We start from the raw sequence: 18,643 nt of genomic DNA, 5'->3' as shown, positions 1-18,643 counted from the left end.
AACGCAGGTTCTCATTAAATTGGATATAAAATATTAAAAAAACAAAACGAAATGAAGATTTCAACATTTATTTTGGAGCTACACCAATTCGGCACACATTGGTGTTGGAAATTTTTGATTGAATTCCTTTTTGGCTATTGTTTCATGTCATAAAGTAGGGTGGGGGTCCATGTTAAAAATGTGAAAGAGACGACCTGTAGCATTGTCAAAGTCAGTATCGCGTGTGACCACCCTGGGCATTCAAACAGGCAGTGCAACGTCTTCTCATTGAGTTGACAAGCCGTTGAAAGAATGCCTGAGGGAGTGAGTTCCATTCATGGACCAATGCTGCCTCCAGCGCCTGCATATTCTGAGGTTGTCCGCGAGCCTGAAGGCGACGTCCGATTTCATCCCAGACGTGTTCGATAGGCGCCATGTCCGAGATAAGGCTGGCCACGGCAACGTTGGGATGTTGTGCTGAGCCAGCAACGCCTGTGTTTGCCCTGGCAGTGTGCGGCCTGGCATTGTCTTGCTGCAGCAAGCGCACACGTGGGTGAGCGGCAAAGAAGGGAACGACGTGATTGTTGATGACGTCATTTTGGTACACGGCGGCATTAACGCGTTGTCTGAACACATGAAGTTGTGTTCTGTGGTTGAATGAGAAACCCACCCCACACCATCACACTACCCCCGCCCCATCGGTCGGCCTGCAACGCAACGCAGCAGTCGGAGTAACGTTCATGTCGACGTCGCCATACTCGGATTCGGCCATCAGCGTTGGAAAGATTGTAACGGCTCTCATCAGTAAACAGAACTTGTTGCCACTGGCCACGTCGCCATCTTTGATGTTGTTGCGCCCACTGTTGACGTTGTTGGCGGTGCCGAGGGGGTCAATATTGGTCCCACATAAGGACGGCGGTTACGGAGTCCTGCTGCCCTCAGACGGCGTCGGACTGTATCGGCGGACACTGGACCACGTGGACCACGCACCTGGGTGAGCGGTGTTAGCTGCTGGCAGCATCCGATTCCTAAGGGGGTCACCCGGATGTACCGGTCTAGGGGCTGCGGTTGTCACCCTCGGGCGGCCGGTGCGTGGTCGATCGTTCACAGATCCAGTGATTTGGTGACGTTGAGAAAGGCGTGCGATTGTCGAAAAACATGACATCCCAATTGTCTGGCTACAGCAGTACGGGTCTGTCCGGCTTGCAACATCCCGATGGCCATATCTCGCTGGAGTTGCGTCAGTCGCGGCATTTTTTAAAATGTGATTCTGTTGTCTGTCACTACTCAAATTGAATTTATGCGATTAAATCCAGGTGTGTAGGCTTTATAAGCATTTCAATGAGTGTGTTTGCACTGGATTCATGATACGGATGATCCAGCACGTGCAAACAACGTGTTTTGAGAATTCGTGACGTCACACAGGTAATGAAATTGACACGCAGGTGAGACTGCGGTGTGGGTGTGTGCCATGTCCTTTAACACAGTTGAGGTTCAATTCCACCAAAGATACTGCTTTACAAAGTGCAATTCTTTCGCATTTTCAGGACCTGCGTTTCTTTTGCGTTTTAGTATAGTTAAGGACCACACAGATTTTGAGAGGAAACCCGCTGTCGCCACTACATGGGCTACTCTTCCGATCAGCAGCAAGGGATCTTTTATTTGCGCTTCCCACAGGCAGGATAGCACAAACCATGGCCTTTGTTGAACCAGTTATGGAACACTGGTCGGTGCAAGTGGTTTACATCTGCCCACTGAGCCTTGCGGAGCACTCACTCAGGGTTTGGAGTCGGTATCTGGATTAAAAATCCCATGCCTCGACTGGGATCCGAACCCAGTACCTACCAGCCTGTAGACCGATGGCCTACCACGACGCCACCGAGGCCGGTTTTAACATAAAGATGCTAAACTTTTTGGAAGAACGATTGCTTCTTTTTATTTGGCTAGAACTGTTTTTTTTTGTTTTTTTTTTACTTCTATACTAATCATAAAAATTACAATGACGTAAACAACAACACCGACTGAAACAGAAATCCATATATACACACATATGCACACATGCGCACGTACTAGCTCGTGAACAAATGGCACACACATGTATACATTGTTTACACTCGAAATGCACTAACTCACCTGTTATATTTAGTCACAGCCTTGTCCTCTCTGGGTGTATCTATATCAAAACTAAACTCAGAATATGTCGTCTGCGAATCCTTGTCACTGTCCCCGCATTCCGACATGGACTTTGACCGCTGTCTAGCTTGTTGCAGGGACCACGGAAACACGTCATTACTGTCCCCAACAACGCCGGACAGTCCCATGTGTTGCAACAGTTTCTCTCTGAAATTGGAATTTCTCTCTTGGCTTGGTTCAGGGTTATTGGCTAGCGAGGCCTCAAACTGTTCCCTGCTCTCCGACTTGGTTCTCCTGTGGACCCTCCTGACGGGCCCCGCCTGGCTGCTGCTGTCGCTGTCGTAGTCCACGAACCTGTCCTTCTTCGACAACACCCGCCTCCGCCGTAGGTGTCTCCTAGGCCCGAACAGTTCTCCGAAGTCGTAATCGTCCTCGCCACGTAGTTTTAACATAGGCGGTTTCGAACTGTCTTTGTCTGACGACGTGTACTTCGTCTTCCCGTCAGACTTGCTTCTGTAGTGAGTCTTGCGAGGAGCTTCCTCCCCCCGGATTCGATCCTCCTCCTTCACGGGTGGAAGCTTCGTCCCCTTCGGGCGCCGTTTCGTCTTGTCCTTTCTCGACTTCTTCATACCATGCTTGCCTTCGTTTATGTTAACGCTGTTCTGCTTGCGGGCGTGACGACTTTTAGAGCTCGACGAACCGTTCGTTCCGTTTGTCTGGCGATCAGTGGTTTGCTGGTCCTTCTTGAGGATCTCCTGTCTCTCGGCGTCCAGTTGTTTCAGTTTTAACAGCCGTCGTCTTCCGCGTCTCTGCCACGAACATATTGCTATAGCTAGCACAATGCACGTGACGGATATGGACGTCAGAACCAGACCAGCTATGTGGAAAAGACCCAGTTGTGCCTGGCTTCCAAATGCGATGCCGAGGAGTATTGCTGATGGAGGTAGAAGTGGAACTCCGAAACACACAAGGATTCTGGCATTGCAGTAACCTTCTTTACACACCCTGGAGCACGGGTTGAAGAGAAGAGGCTTCTCTTTGACAACAGGCATGTCAGCGTTGTTAAATCAAACTGAATTATATATGTTCTTATGGTTGTTGTTGTTGTTGGTGGTGGTTCTGCTGCTGCTGGTGGTGAAATCGTTGCTCATTGTACAATGAAAAAACATTAATCGACCAACGCTGTGTGAAAATAAGACAGAATTATATTAGTTACTATTGTTTTCTTTTTCTTCATTTCATTCCATTTTAACATGAATCGAGTTAAGGTTCAATGATGTTGTCCTGGGCCCCGTTCCACGAAGCGATCTTAGCCCTAAGATCACCGTAACTGCACACCAACATATACACTTAAGGTAATCTTAGCGCTAAGATCCCTTTGTGGAACGAGGCCCTGGCCACACACGTCAGCTATCTAGGCGGTCTGTCCAGGATATTTTATTAATGGTTAGTTATTAGTGCTTAGTGGTGAGAAGTCTGTGAATTGTCGTTACAGTTACATCACCCCAGCGAGCCTTTAAACTCACTCCAAGTTGGAGGCGAAATTATGACGCGCACACAGTACCTACCTAGTAGGCTTTCGTTTGATTTAAAACAGGTCTAACATTCCTTTGCTGGTCTAACTACTGCAAACGTTAAAATAGTTCCGTCCCAATAGGTTAATTGTTTTGTCTATAACTGAAAATATTAAAATTCATCTAGTCCGCATAATTATATATATATATATATATATATATATATATATATATATATATATATATATATATATATATATAAGTGTAATATCTTAAAATATTAGTGAAATAAAAGTGTTATCAAGCACTCAGTGACGATAACACATTTTAGGACCGGCCTCGGTGGCGTCGTGGTTAGGCCATCGGTCTACAGGCTGGTAGGTAATGGGTTCGGATCCCAGTCGAGGCATGGGATTTTAATCCAGATACCGACTCCAAACCCTGAGTGAGTGCTCCGCAAGGCTCAATGGGTAGGTGTAAACCACTTGCTCCGACCAGTTATCCATATCTGGTTCAATAAAGGTCATGGTTTGTGCTATCCTACCTGTGGGAAGCGCAAATAAAAGATCCCTTACTGCTAATCGGAAAGAGTAGCTCATGTAGTGGCGACAGCGGGTTTCCTCTCAGAATCTGTGTGGTCCTTAACCATGTGTCTGACGCCATATAACCGTAAATAAAATGTGTTGAGTGCGTCGCTAAATAAAACATTTCTTTCTTTATAACACATTTTAGAGTGACAATTTCACTATTTCACTCTAAAATGTGTTATTGTCACTGTAGAAAGTGTTATCTTCACTGTAAGAAAGCCGGAACTATTTTTCTGCTGGCATTTTATAAATAAAGGTAAATTGCCAAAAGTTATATAATAAATAGAAAATTTCATGTTTTTTGTCAAATATGATTTATATCTTATCTCGTGAAGTTTGAAATCATATCACACTCCTTACGCAAGCGCGACTCGTGAGATATGATTGCAAACTTCACTCGATGAGATATAAATCATATTTGACAAAAAACATGAAATATCATTCATATATAATGGGTATATAATTAGCTTAACTGGCGTAATACTTGGATGTAAATATAAATCGTTTTATTATTATATCGGATATAGTGTCCCCAGGCACTACTTATATTGCTGGGACGTAACAAGTATATGAGATTGGTCAAGTCCTTCTCTTTGAAGGGATTTCGTTTTTGATTAGCTATTATAATGGTTGGCAATTTTATTTTCTCTCACCAAAGTTAAAGTTAAAGTTAGGTGGGGGTTTTTGTTTTTATTTTTTTTTTTTTTTTTTTTTTTTTTTTTTTAACATCACTTGAGCACATTGATTTATTAATCACAGGCTATTGTATATCGAATACTTGGTAATTATGGCGTTGTCTTAGCGAGGTAACCCGCTATATTTGTCCATTAGTAACATGGGATAGCACATATCACGGCCTTTGATATACCGGTCGTGGTGCATTAGCTGGAACGAGAAATAGCCCAATAAGCCCACCGACGGGGATCGATCCCAGATCGACCGCCCGTCAAGCGTGCGCTTTACTACAGGCCTACACCCATTCCATCACAGTTTTAAAGTTTGTTTTGTTTAACGACACCACTAGATAATTATTGGCTATTGGATGTCAGACATTTGGAACTTGTGATTCGTAGTCATGAGAGTGCACGGCATTTGACCAGTCGTGGTGTACTGGTTGGAACGAGAAAACCCCTAATCCACTGAATGGATCCACCGAGGTGGTTCGATCTTGCGACGCAAGCACCCCAGGCGAGCACTCAATCAACTGAGCTAAATCCCGCCCCCTTCACTGTAATGATAGCAGGCGCGGATACAGGCCATTTTTTTAAGGGGAATCTACATGAAACTACTTAAAGGCATATTGTCACAGACCACTGACCTATTTAATGGTCTAACAAAGTATTACCTTAACAAACATTATTTGATTTGTCCCTAAATGTACTTTATCTACATAACCACCATACTCCACGTCCAGAGGAATTCGGGACATGCTCCTTGGGAAAATGTGAAAACGTGACGTCCTATTTTGCAATTTCCTAATTTCAACAAATAATTTAATAATAGCAAATGTGTTGCTAAATTCGAATATTTAAAAAATGTAAAGCTAACATAATGTTACTGTTACAGATATGCTTTAACTGACGAAAATATGTAAACAAAATATTAAAACATTAAAAAAAAATCAGATCTAGATCCAGGTGATGGGCAAGCGACCGCCCCCCGCCACCCACTTGCTATCTAACCACACCCCATGTGGACGCTCATGATACTACCGGCCCTGGAACACTACAGTTTTGCAAGTGTCTGCTGGAGGGCTAGTGTCACCTACCGGAAGTACAGTAATGTAGTGCAATATTAATTACTTGAGTGAGTAACTGTAGGGTCGACAAAATAAAATTAAAAGAATAATAATGTGAAGCATCGGTGGTCTAGTGGTAGAATACTCGCCTGCCACGCGGGTGACCCGGGTTCAATTCCCGGTCGATGCACATTTTGTCCTTTAATTATAGACATTAAATATGCATTTTATTTATTTATATGTGCAATGTATGTCACATGTTCAAGTTTTTAATGAAAATAAATACGCTCCTGCCATGCGGTTGACCCGGGTTCGATTCCCGGTCGATGCACATTTATATTTTCATTTTAATATAAAAATATTGAGAACTTATATCACCGATTTCTTCTGTTAACCCTTTTCTTTCTTCTGTTAACCCTTTTCTTTCTTCTGTTCCAGCCAGTGCACCACGACTGGTATACCAAAGGCCGTGGATGTGCTATCCTGTCTGTCGGACGGTGCATATAAAAGATCCTTTGCTGCTAATCGAAAAGAGTAACCCATGAAGTGGCGACAGTGGGGTTCCTCTCTCAATATGTGTGTGGTCCGTAACCATATGTTCGACGCCATATAACCGTAAATAAAATGTGTTGAGTGCGTCGTTAAATAAAACATTTCCTTCCTAACCTTTTCTTTCTTTGTGCCGCGGCCTTTCTATTAAATTGTGTACAGGGCCGTATCCTCTGGGGGGCAGGGGGGGACAGTTGCCCCCTGAGAATCTGACTTCTTTTTTTTAATTTTTTTTTTTACTCCAGAATATAGCATACACATCTCAGGGTTTAATTTGTATAGTGTTTAATTTTTTAAATAAAAACTAGTGCCCCCCCCCCCCCCCCCCCCCCACACACACCCCTAGGATTTTGATCAAGGCACGGCCCTGGTTTAATGTGTCACTAGATAACAGACAAAAATAATTCACTACAAAATGGGAAGCAATAAATATGTATATTAATAAAATGACATTCTTGTTTCTTCGTTTTTCTCCAGACAGACAGAGGGTAGCTCGAGTCCCTCTAGCCCTCCCCTTATTGATATTGATATGTAGGGGAATATCAATATATAATAAGGGGAGCGCTGGAGGTGACTCGAGCTAGACGGGGGGATAAAAACTGTTGCGGGGTGTTGGGGTGGGGGGTGGGGGGGGGGGGGAATGGCGGAATTTACCAGCATAAAATGTACACGGAAATAAATCTATTGCGTAATTCGTTTCATATGCACGCGTTTCACGGGCGTAACCGAGGTGGGTCGGGGTGAAATGGCACACCTCCTTTGTATCCACCAACTTTTATATTTTCCTGTCGCACAGACAGTGTGGTTGCCCCCTAATGTAGATGCCCCCCCCCCCCCCCCCCTCCCCACCCCCATATACATTCGTGTCTACGCTAATGACAGTTTTGTTTACTTTATCGTAAAACATACATGTGCACATATCAACGATACTACAAACGTACCTTTTCCGGGGTCCCTTACTAAACGCACATCGGTGTCTCATTACAAACAACACACAAACCAGCTTTAATTTATAACCGTGTCCAATACAAATACGAAAGTACAGGTATAGGTGGCCATATTGTTTCACCTAACTACCGCGTGCAGACTGATTTTTGACTGGCGGTTACGGTTCGTGAGTGTTGGTTTTGCGACCCGCTTGTATAAATATGTCCGGGTATTCGAGACGGCATTATGGCACCGAAACAAGCTTTACCGCAAAAGCTGTGTAAGTCGGGTGAGCAATTCGCAAAACACTTGATAGCCTTCACTAAAATGCCAGACGGATTTACAAGAAATAATATGAAGGATTAAGCATAACAGGTGTACATTTTCTAAGCATTTATAACTGGATTATATATATATATATATACATATATAAACAAACTTAATGGGCAAAGTTTATTTGTTTTCTTTAACGACAACACTAGAGCACATTGATTTATTAATCATCGGCTATTGGTATTTTTGACATTTGTACTAGGAGAGGAAACCCGCTACATTTTCCCCATTAATAGCAAGGATATTTGATGTGTACAATCATGCAAAGGGTAGCACATGCCACAGACTTTGATATACCAGTCGTGATGCACGGGCTGGAACGAGAAAGAGGCCAATGAGCAAAGTGGGCAAAGGTTAGCAAAATTGTTAATAGTGTATATAAACTATCGTATAATATATCATATATCATATACATACGCATACACATACACATACACATACACATACACATACACATACACATACACACATACACATACACATACACACACACACACACACACATACACATACACATACACACACACATACACATACATATGCATATGCATATATGTACATTGTATATGTTTATAAATGTGTATGGGTATATTTGTATATGTCTGTGTTTGTAGTGTATGTGTGTGTGTGTGTGTGTGTGTGTGTGTGTGTGTGTGTGTGTGTGCATCTGTGTGTGTGTGCATCTGTGTGTGTGTGCATCTGTGTGTGTATGCGTGTGTGTTTGTAGTGTGTGTGTGTGTGTGTGTTTATATATAAATAAATAACTTTTAGTCGAAAAATATCTTAAAATTTGCTTAAAACATGGTTTTTGAGGATATGGAAGAAATAGAATAATACATTCATGTCCGTTGGATACCATTTACCTCGCAACTCGTTTAAAAATGTATCAAACTCGCTTTCGATCGTTAGATACATTTTAAAACAACTCGTTGTGAGATAAATGGTATCTAACGGCCACTCATGTAAGCGTGTTCCTTCTAAAAGTACTTTACTGTACATTATTATTATTATTATTATTATTATTATTTATCATTATCTCTTTAATGTGTAAATTATTACAGTCTAGTGTTATTTTTGCATTTTTAATAAATATAATGTAATATAAGTCGTCAACAGTTTAATTCCTTTTCTGTTGCCCTCATATTTCAAATTTTAGCTTTTGGAATTGCTTATGTTAAACAGCTTGTAGATATGTTTTATCGTTTGTAACCAGTATATTTTATTTCCTTAAACAAAATAATAGTAACACTTGCAAATTAATGAGTTACAAATGCCGGAATTCCTCTCTAAGACTATATAGCTTATGATTAATAAATCAATGTGCTCTAGTGTTGTCGTTAGACAAAACAAACGTTTTAACTTGACATGTTAACAAACATTCATTTTCATTTCAACTTATTGTCGTGCTTATATCAAATTAAGGTTCAAGCACGCTGTCTTGGTACACATCTCAGTTATCTGGGTTTGATTGATTGCAAACATATTTTATTGTACAAAGAACAAAAGAATTGGGCACAAGTTTGACAACTACCGAGGCCCTCTTCTATATTCATACAATATACTCGGCGACCTATATTACATAGCTGTGAATATAAACTACATGTATACATTCAAGGATAACCAGTGTAAGGAAATGTATTATATATATGGGTTGTATGTCCAGGACATTGAGTTACTTGTTAGTGGTTAGTGGTTAGTGAGAGAGAGAGAGAAGAGAGTATAGTGGTGTTACAGCTACCCATTGAGTCGTTAAAACTCGAGAGCCGGTACCGGGCTGAGAACCCTGTACCTACCAGCCTTATGTCTGATGACTTAACCACGACACCACCGAGGCCGGTGTTGGGAAACAAACTGTTCATTGGTCTAGGGAGGTAAATATTACTGTTATAAACCAAATTACGTAGGAGGCAGAAATGAGGTTAGGTCATAACTGCTGGTCCTATTGTTCGCCACACCACAAATCCAAACTAAAATTGCATAATATGTGCATGCACGTGTATTAAAGGCATATTGTCACAGACCACTGACCTATTAAATGGCCTAACAAAGTATTACCTAAACAAATATAAATTTGATTTGTCCCTAAATGTACTTTATTCAACCATCTATTTAACCACCATACTCCACTTACTTATGATATTTTGTAAAAATTATTGAATTATGGCAATGGTCCATAATTCAAAAACTAATATTGCCAAGAGGGTTGGCATGGATTTCACTCCATCATGGTTCAGTTATGGTGATGCGATAGCTAAATTTGGTTTCCAAAAATCAATGTAATTATCATTTATTATAGTTTTTTTGAGAAATAAGGTCCTTAAATCTGTGACAGTATGCCTTTAATAGTACTCTTACTTTATTTACGTGCCTATATCCAACAATAAAGTTTGTGCCTCTAGAGCACATTGATTTTTATCTTGATCATTTTGACATATTTCTTTAGAGGAAACCCGCTGCCGCCACATAGGCTACTCTTTTCGATAAGAAGCAAGGGGTCTTTTATATGCACTTTCCCACAGACAGGACAGCACATACCACGGCCTTTGATGAACCAGTTGTGGACCACTGGTTGGAACGGAGAATAGCACAAACTGCAAATCGGTCCACTGAGAAGGATCGATCCGATGACCGATCGCTTCACATGCGGACACGCTACCGCTTTAGTTACATCTCGCTCCCTATATCCAAAAGAGGTTCTAGCACGTTTCAATAGTACTATATTATCATGCGACCAATGGAAGGGAAATAACTCGTATTGTTCTAAGACGCATGCCATTGGTAAAGCAGTCCGTTCGCGTCAAAAGGGAACCGACGAATTGACATATAACTATATACTAAATAATAAACTCACAAAAACCCCTGATTATTAAGTTTCAAACTCATACCAACCCAAATCACTTTTTTTTTAAAAATCATATAAAGTTGTTTTTTTAAACTACCATCAAATTATATATGGTAGATTAAGTCACATTTTTAAAGGGACTGTCCTGAGTTTGCAGCCATTGTAAGATGTTTGCGAAAACAGAGTCTTGTTGGCGACTACTATTTCATACTAAATACATTTTCTTGTTTAGAACACCAGTGTCTGTATATCGAATGTGTTTGTGGTCGTATACTAATGTTTGTAGCACTCAGTTTTTACTTTAATTCGTGATAGATATTGTTTCGTACGTAAGAAATTATTGGGAGGTAAAATCCGGTTTGGACTATTAGGATAACAACAAACACCTTGCAAATACAGACACTGATATTTTAAATAAGAAAATGTATTTAATTTGTATGTTACGTCATCGAAAAGGCTCTATTGGTCGGAAACATTTTACAATGGTTGTAAACTTAGGACTGTCCCTTTAATAAAGTGGTGAAGACAAAATGCTGGGGCATAATTAAGATTAGAACTAACTGGTTGCAAGAGATAATATAGTCAAATTTTAGTTTAAAGAAACTCCCTAAAAAGGGTCCCCACGTGTTACAAGGGTAATCGGCCTCGGTGGCATAATGTTAAGCATCTCTATACCGGAGGGTGTGTGTGTGGGGGGGGGGGGGGGGGGGGGGGGGCTGACGTAGCTCAGTGGTACAGCATTCGCCTGATGCGCGATCGATCTAGGGTCGACTTCCGTCGGTGGGCCCATTGGGCTATCTCTCGTTCCAGCCAGTGCTGCACAACTGGTTTAGCAAAGTCCATGGTATGTACTATCTTGTCTGTTTTGATGGTGCATATAAAAGATCCCTTGCTGCTAATCGAAAAGAGTAGCCCATGAAGTGGCGACAGCGGGTTTCCTCTCTCAATATCCGTGTGGTCCTTAACCATATGTCTGACGCCATAATAACCGTAAATAAAATGTGTTGAGTGCGTCGTTAAATAAAACATTTCCTTCCTTCCTTGATACCGGCTGCCATTCAGAACGAATTTTAACAAGTTAAATGCCTGAAACCTTAAGTGGTACAGGCGCATGTCAGAATACTCTAAGTTTTTAACAACTTATACTGTTGACACACCAAGCGTACACGTACACCACACTTCTCTCTCACTAACCTCTCACTAACCTCTAATAACTAACAACTAACCTCTAACTCACAGTCCTGGACAAACCGCCCAGATACTTTAGATGTGTCCAGGACAACGTGCTTGAACCTTATCTGGATTTATAAGTACAATCCGAAGTTAAAGAGAATGAATAAACATGCATAAACACGGCTATTAATTGGGGTTCATCTTTGGGTCGTCCTGGTTTGTTCCTTATATATAATTATCCATGCATACTTTATTAGCCGTAAACATACAGTTCATAGGCATTACAAACACAAAAGAACATTCTTGAGTTTGCTGCAATTTTTAAGATGTTATCGACTAACAGAGACTTTTTTTAACGATTGCAATTACATATCAAATATATTTTTCTGCATAAAATATTAGTGGCTGTATATTAAACGTGTTTCTGGTCGTTCTGATATTTGTACTAGGTTAAATTAAATTTTATTTCCTAAAAGATTTTTTTTTTCGTACGTACGAAATTATTTGAAAACACAATCCAGTTTGGGCTTCTTACAAATATTAAGACGACCAGAAACACATTGAATATACAGACACTGATATTCTGAACAAGAAAATATATTAAATATGTAAGTTTAATCGTAGAACTATTTTATTAGTCGGAAACATCTTACAATAAACTCACGAATGTCCCTTTAAATTATAATACATACATATATCATTAAAAGGGGTAAACAATTTACACTGTTATGTAATACGTGTCCGAATAGACGAACTACTAACTACTAACCACTAACAACTAACTCACAGACAGTCCAGATAGCTGAGGTGTGTGCCCAGGACATCGTGATTGAGCCTTAATTGGATTATAAGCACGAAAATATAAGTTGAAATGAAAATGAAAAATGAAAATGAGCCAGGCTTTCGTTGAAACAATTTGTTGTTAGTTCATTCATTTTGTTTAATCTCTACGTTTTAATCGTTTAGCCATGTTATAGATTAAAACAGGATCATTGCGATTTATACTCATGTCTATATTTATAAACACTATTTGAATAGTGCGTCTTTACTTTAACTATTAAAATATATTTAAAAACAGGACGACATAAATGTAAAAAAACATGTTTATACCTTCTGATTGACACATCTGAATGGTGAATACGCACTCACCCAGATTTTAAATCGCATAACCACTGAATAGATGTTTGTTTATTTATCTTTCGGAGCTACAAAAGACGTTGAATCAATATTGAGCAACACTGATGTGCTGACCAACAAATGAAACGCATCACCTAATACACTTGTACGTACATAGTATTAAGTGTTTGTATATAGTTATTCACGATGATTCATGATGATAGATCCATAGGCCAATGAATGAATGAATGAATGAATGGATGAATGAATGAATGAATGAATGAATGAATGAATAAATTCATGGATGGATGGATGGATGGTTGAATGAATGAATGAATGAATGAATGAATGAATGAATGAATGGATGAATGAATGAATGAATGAATGAATGAATAAATTCATGGATGGATGGATGGATGGATGCATGGTTGAATGAATGAATGAATGAATGAAATGAATGAATGAATGAATGAATGAATGAATGAATGGATGAATGAATGAATGAATTTTTAACGACACCCCAACAATGGATTATATGATAAAAAATGTCCACTACTATGAATCATGCTACTTACAGCGATTCGCGACTTGAAGTTGCGTGCGTGTATACGTGTGTGTGTGTGTGTACATGTCTGTGTGTTTATATGTGTGATTGCGTGTGTGCGTGCGTGGGTGAGTGTATGTATGTGTGTTTCTCTCTGTGTGTGCGTCTCACTTTCCCTGTGCGTGTATGTGTGCGTGTATGTGTGTGTCTGTCTGCCTGTGTGAGTGTCTGTCTGACTGTGTGTGAGTGTGTGTGTCTGTGTGTGTCTGTCTGACTGTGTGTGTGTGTGTGTCGGTGTGTGTCTGTCTGCCCGTGTGTGTGTGTCGGTCTGTCTGTCTGCCCGTGTGTGTGTGTCGGTCTGTCTGTCTGCCTGTGTGTGTGTGTGTGTTTAAAATAAATACCAATATGAATAAAAGTAAAAAAAAAGAAAACAAACAAAACTCAAAACACACACACAAACACACACACACACACACGCACACACACGCGCACACACACACGCACACACACACACAGACACACACACAAACAGACAGACACACACACACACATACACACAAACACACACAATAAAAACAATCCAACCCCACCTACATACACAAACACAAATGTATGTAATCTTCTGGTTGTGCTACTCTAATGTCGATCAGTATTGTATTTATAAATGACGATTTTACGCATGACTTATGCAAATTGACCACAACTATATGGACGCAAAGCCGTCATTGTCAGCGAGTGGTGTGTAAACATGGCTATATTTATGTATGTGTATCCTGGAACGTTGGATATTAAATCCACTGCCGCTGAACTCGGTGAACGTCGCACTTGTTTTCTATATATATATGCTGATGTCACTTCGTGTAATAATGTTTATGTTTGATTCGAATAGCACATTATATGTCAATGTATCACCTTTTGTATTGTGGTCTCTCGTGACATTTTCATTTCTTGCCTTCATTGGTTACACTGGTTACGTTGTCCATGGTTTATATTCTGATCATTGGCAAAATCAAACTAAAGTTTTTGGTTGTGGTTAATGTTGTTGTTGGGGGGTTTTGGGGTTTTTTGGGGGTTTTTTTTGTTGTTGTTGTTTTGTTTGGGGTGGGGTTTTTTGGGGGTTTTTTTTTTAGGGGGGGGGGTTGTTTTTTAATTGTATTTTTGTTTTGTTGCTGGTGAGGGGTTGTTTTTGTGTTGTTTTTGTTTGTTTATTGTTGTTATTTTTTAGTTTGATTGTTGTTATATTATTTTGTTGTTCTTTTTAGGGGTATTTTATTTATTTTATTTTATTTTATTTTATTTATTTATTTATAAATATTTACTCTGTGTCTGTGTGTGTGTGTGTGTGTGTGTGTGTGTGTGTGTGTGTGTGTGTGTGTGTTTGTGAAGCATAACAGAACCATTTGGATAAGTAACATAAATAAGGCAATTTCAACTTTCAGCATACTTCACCTATTTAGAATTGTTATTAATGAGTATTCCTAGCTTTCGCTTAAGATAAATATAATATCTCAAGCGTCATATTCTCTTTATCTATACCCATACACAGCAACAGATAAACAATACGCACTTCCATGACGACATATACTATTATGTGGTATTGTGTGCGAAGTGAATCATTGTTAGTAACCAGAGGTAAGTTCAGAAGGGCGCGCGATCGACTGGTGTTTGTGTCCAACGTTAGATCAAATGTTATGTGATAGAAAAAGATGGTAGCAGTTAATTATTGTTCACGAGCGCTCGACCTGCTAAACAGGCCACGTTTGTTGATGGGCGTCTCCATGGACATAAATAATCCAGGTACGACCCCAGAGCAGATATCATTTAATATTATCCCCATAGACATGGCATACTAATACAAAATGTGCTATTCTTTATTTTAAAATTTAATATTTAAATTCAATCTCTTTTTCTTTCTATCTCTCCTTCTTCCTTTTCTGTTAACCGCAGAAATCTTCATTTTTTATGTATGAAAATTCATTATTACTAGTGTAATGTATGTATATATACAATTTATATACATGTGTGTGTATGTATGTATGTATGTATGTATGTATGTATGTATGTATGTATATAGATATATAGATAGATATATATATATATATATATATATATATATATATATATATATATATATACAAACACACACACACACATACACATACACATACACACAAACACACACACACACACACATACACACACACACACACACACACACACACACACACACATACACACATACATGTATATACATTGTACATTATTATGCACAATTTCTAACATATAACATGACTGTAAGGTAGTGATATCAGAGCCCCCATCCCTGACACTACCAGACCCAAGACCTTCCAGCTTTATTTCCGATGGCTTTAATCAATACATCACCGTCATTGTGTGATTGCACCCACTATTCTCTGTCTGGGGTTTTTTCTCAGTCCCAGCAACTTCCCCACGACTGGTATGTTGAAGTTCTTGGTATGTGCTGCCCTGTCTGTGAGATAAAACATAAAAAGAGTATTTGCTGCTAATAAAATGACACCACCAAACTTGTTTCTGAGGTTAATAAACTTTAAAAAAAATATAATTAAAAAAAATAATATTAATAATAAAAAAAGTGACTTAATTTTAAATGGTTAATTATTAAACGGATTTAAGCCTGCTCATACCCTAAATGCAAAATAAATTTTCAAACAGAAATCAGCTTATTATTAATGCTTTAAATACTAAAGGCGTTTGTGTATATAATATAGCACAATACAAAATGTTTGTCTAGACATTAACGGAACATTTTCTGCTTTACGGTAAATGTCAAACATCTTTTTTTCTGCAAGAGCAAAACAGACGTTCAAAGCACCGGCAAACAAAACGCTGACTGAAACACGTGGCAGTGCCTAGCGACGCCATTACAAACATGCTTTGAAACGTGCTTTTGTCCTCCAGGGTATTGTGTTTGCACGCTTGCCGTGAATTTAGATTGGTAAATAAATAATACGCAAGAATGTCATCAACATTAAAACATGCACACAAACACATACAAAAAAAAAAAAATACAAAAAAAAAAAAACCTAGAACAAAAAACCCCTAAAAAACCAACAAAAACACACAAAAACACACAAATCCCACCACAGCTTATTAGACGGGCATTTACAAATGTATTATAAAGGGGGCGAGATGTAATTCAATTGTATAACACACGTCCGAGATGCGATGTACAATATTTTTCTTTTCTTTTCTTTTTGTCCAACCATTATCCCACAACTGGTACACCAAAGACCGTGGTATGTACTATTCTGTCTACGGGAGACTGAACATATAATATATCGTTAGGAGTGGTCTACGTAGCCGCAGCAGTTTTCCGTTTCCTCTTTCTCTCGACCATGTGTCGACCTAATCAAAACGAGGTACATGTAGTTTTAAAATGTGCTGAGGCATCGTTAAATCAATATGGCCACATACCACAATTAATTACGCTATATGTAGCGTTAGTGGCTATAACATTTTTATTAATATCAGAAGGCCTATGGATTTGTGTATGTACCTTTGCCTGCCTGGGGGGAAGTATACCCTGAAAAGGTCAACCCCTGTTATCCAGCTCTTTCTCCCAGGATATTGATTTAAACAAACACACCAACTAAACATGGCAGGAGTATACCCATTTTACACAAAAAGCACTACTTTGACATGGGCCAGAATTACCACAAACAAGTCTTCAATATCAACAAGTTACACGTTTACAAACTACACCCTCTCCCTTGTCAACTTCAGTCAACTTCAGTCAAATAGTTGCCACATAGTCAAACAGCAGACTACTTGCGCGGACAAATTTCCAGGAAAATAACTGTGATCTGAGGTCATATGTCTTTCCTCTTCATAGGGTTCGGGACGTATCCCAGTGATAAAGCGCATGCTTGATGTGCGCTCAGTTTGAGATCGATCCTTGTCGGTGGGCTATTTCCCCATTTGGGCTATTTCTCGCTTCAGTCAGTGCACAACGATTGGTATATCAAAGGCCGTGGTATGTGCGATCTTGTCTGTGGGATGGTGCATATCCCTTGCTACTAATGGGGAGGGGAGCGTGCGCTACAACAGCTTGTTCGGAATGTGCATGTTAAACATTCTGACCTGACCTGACTAATTGGGAAATGTAGCGGGTTTCCTCTCTAAGACTATATGTTGGAATTATCAAATGTTTCACATCCATTAGCCGATTACTAAATCAATGTTCTCTAGTGGTGTCATTAAACAATTTTTTAAAAACTTTTTCCTTTCATACGATTGACCTAGCTAAAAACAAATATGTGATTCAATTAGTGCGAAAGGAAACCCGCTCCCGTCACATAAGCTGTTACTGTGGAAAAACAGCACGGGGCAGAACAACACGTACCACGAGTCTTTGATATATCAGTCAGATGACACTTGTTGCAATTCAGCTACCCCTGGCCCCACCATCGATTGGAGAAATTGATAGATACATGAATTGTATTGGCACATATCGATTGTATCCTACAGCCTGTATACGTCAAGTTAAATATTAATCACTAACACTTACCAGATGCGTGTTGAACAGAGAACTGACCGTCGATGACCAGTGGCCGAGAGAATATCCATAACAGTCAGTTGGTGGTTCTGAAACTCGAATTGCGTGGTTTCACAAGAACTCGGCAGTGACGGATCAAGACTTTTGACTCGGCAGTGATGGATCCAGGGAGAGTCAGTGACTCGGCAATGACGGACCCAGAGTAAGCCCGCGAGTCGGAAGTGATGGATCTAGACTCGTGACTCGTGGCTCGGAAGTGATGGATCTAGACTCGTGACTCGTGACTCGACACATACGACACGATTCTGGATCCAATACTCTTTGTGAAGCGAAAAAGAAATAAAATCTACACAAAATATTTTTGAATTTAATTTGTTTTTTTTTGTTTTGTTTTTTGTGAAAGGTCAAAATTCATATTCAGACAATAAGTACCAGGGAACGGATACAGGTTCCAGTCTGTTACCCACACCCGTTAGTTCTTAGCTAGAGCATGCGAAATGAAAAGTAGTGCATTGCTATCCTGCTGTATATGAACATCGGAGTAACCCCGTAATGTGTCCCTTTCCATTATATTTTGTTTCAGAGACCACAAACTTATGGTTGGTGAGTTAAACTGAACTGAATTGTCTAAGCTTGAATCGGTTGCACATGTATCAGACGAATAAGAATTA

General features: G+C 39.7%; 1 protein-coding gene and 1 non-coding gene across 3 annotated transcripts in view; one reads left to right on the top strand and one right to left on the bottom strand.

Moving 5' to 3' along the window:
* Positions 1 to 7,566, bottom strand: part of LOC121380104 — a 20,489-nt gene extending 12,923 nt beyond the window's left edge. For both annotated transcript variants that reach the window (XM_041508866.1, XM_041508867.1), the window contains exons 1-2: positions 7,442 to 7,566; positions 2,113 to 3,294 (exon numbers count right to left, since the gene is read on the bottom strand). In XM_041508866.1, coding sequence (XP_041364800.1) covers positions 2,113 to 3,164 — 1,052 coding nt within the window. In that variant the 5' untranslated portion in view covers positions 3,165 to 3,294; positions 7,442 to 7,566. The remainder of the gene's footprint in view (positions 1 to 2,112; positions 3,295 to 7,441) is intronic.
* Trnag-gcc lies at positions 6,071 to 6,141 on the top strand. The gene has a single exon. It is a non-coding gene; the product is annotated as a tRNA-Gly (tRNA).
* Positions 7,567 to 18,643: the final 11,077 nt, after the last annotated feature.

Source organism: Gigantopelta aegis, chromosome 8 (genome assembly GCF_016097555.1).
Source record: "Gigantopelta aegis isolate Gae_Host chromosome 8, Gae_host_genome, whole genome shotgun sequence".
Classification (NCBI taxonomy): domain Eukaryota; kingdom Metazoa; phylum Mollusca; class Gastropoda; order Neomphalida; family Peltospiridae; genus Gigantopelta; species Gigantopelta aegis.
Note: the sequence above shows the minus strand (reverse complement) of the source record. Positions and strands in the feature narration are given on the sequence as shown.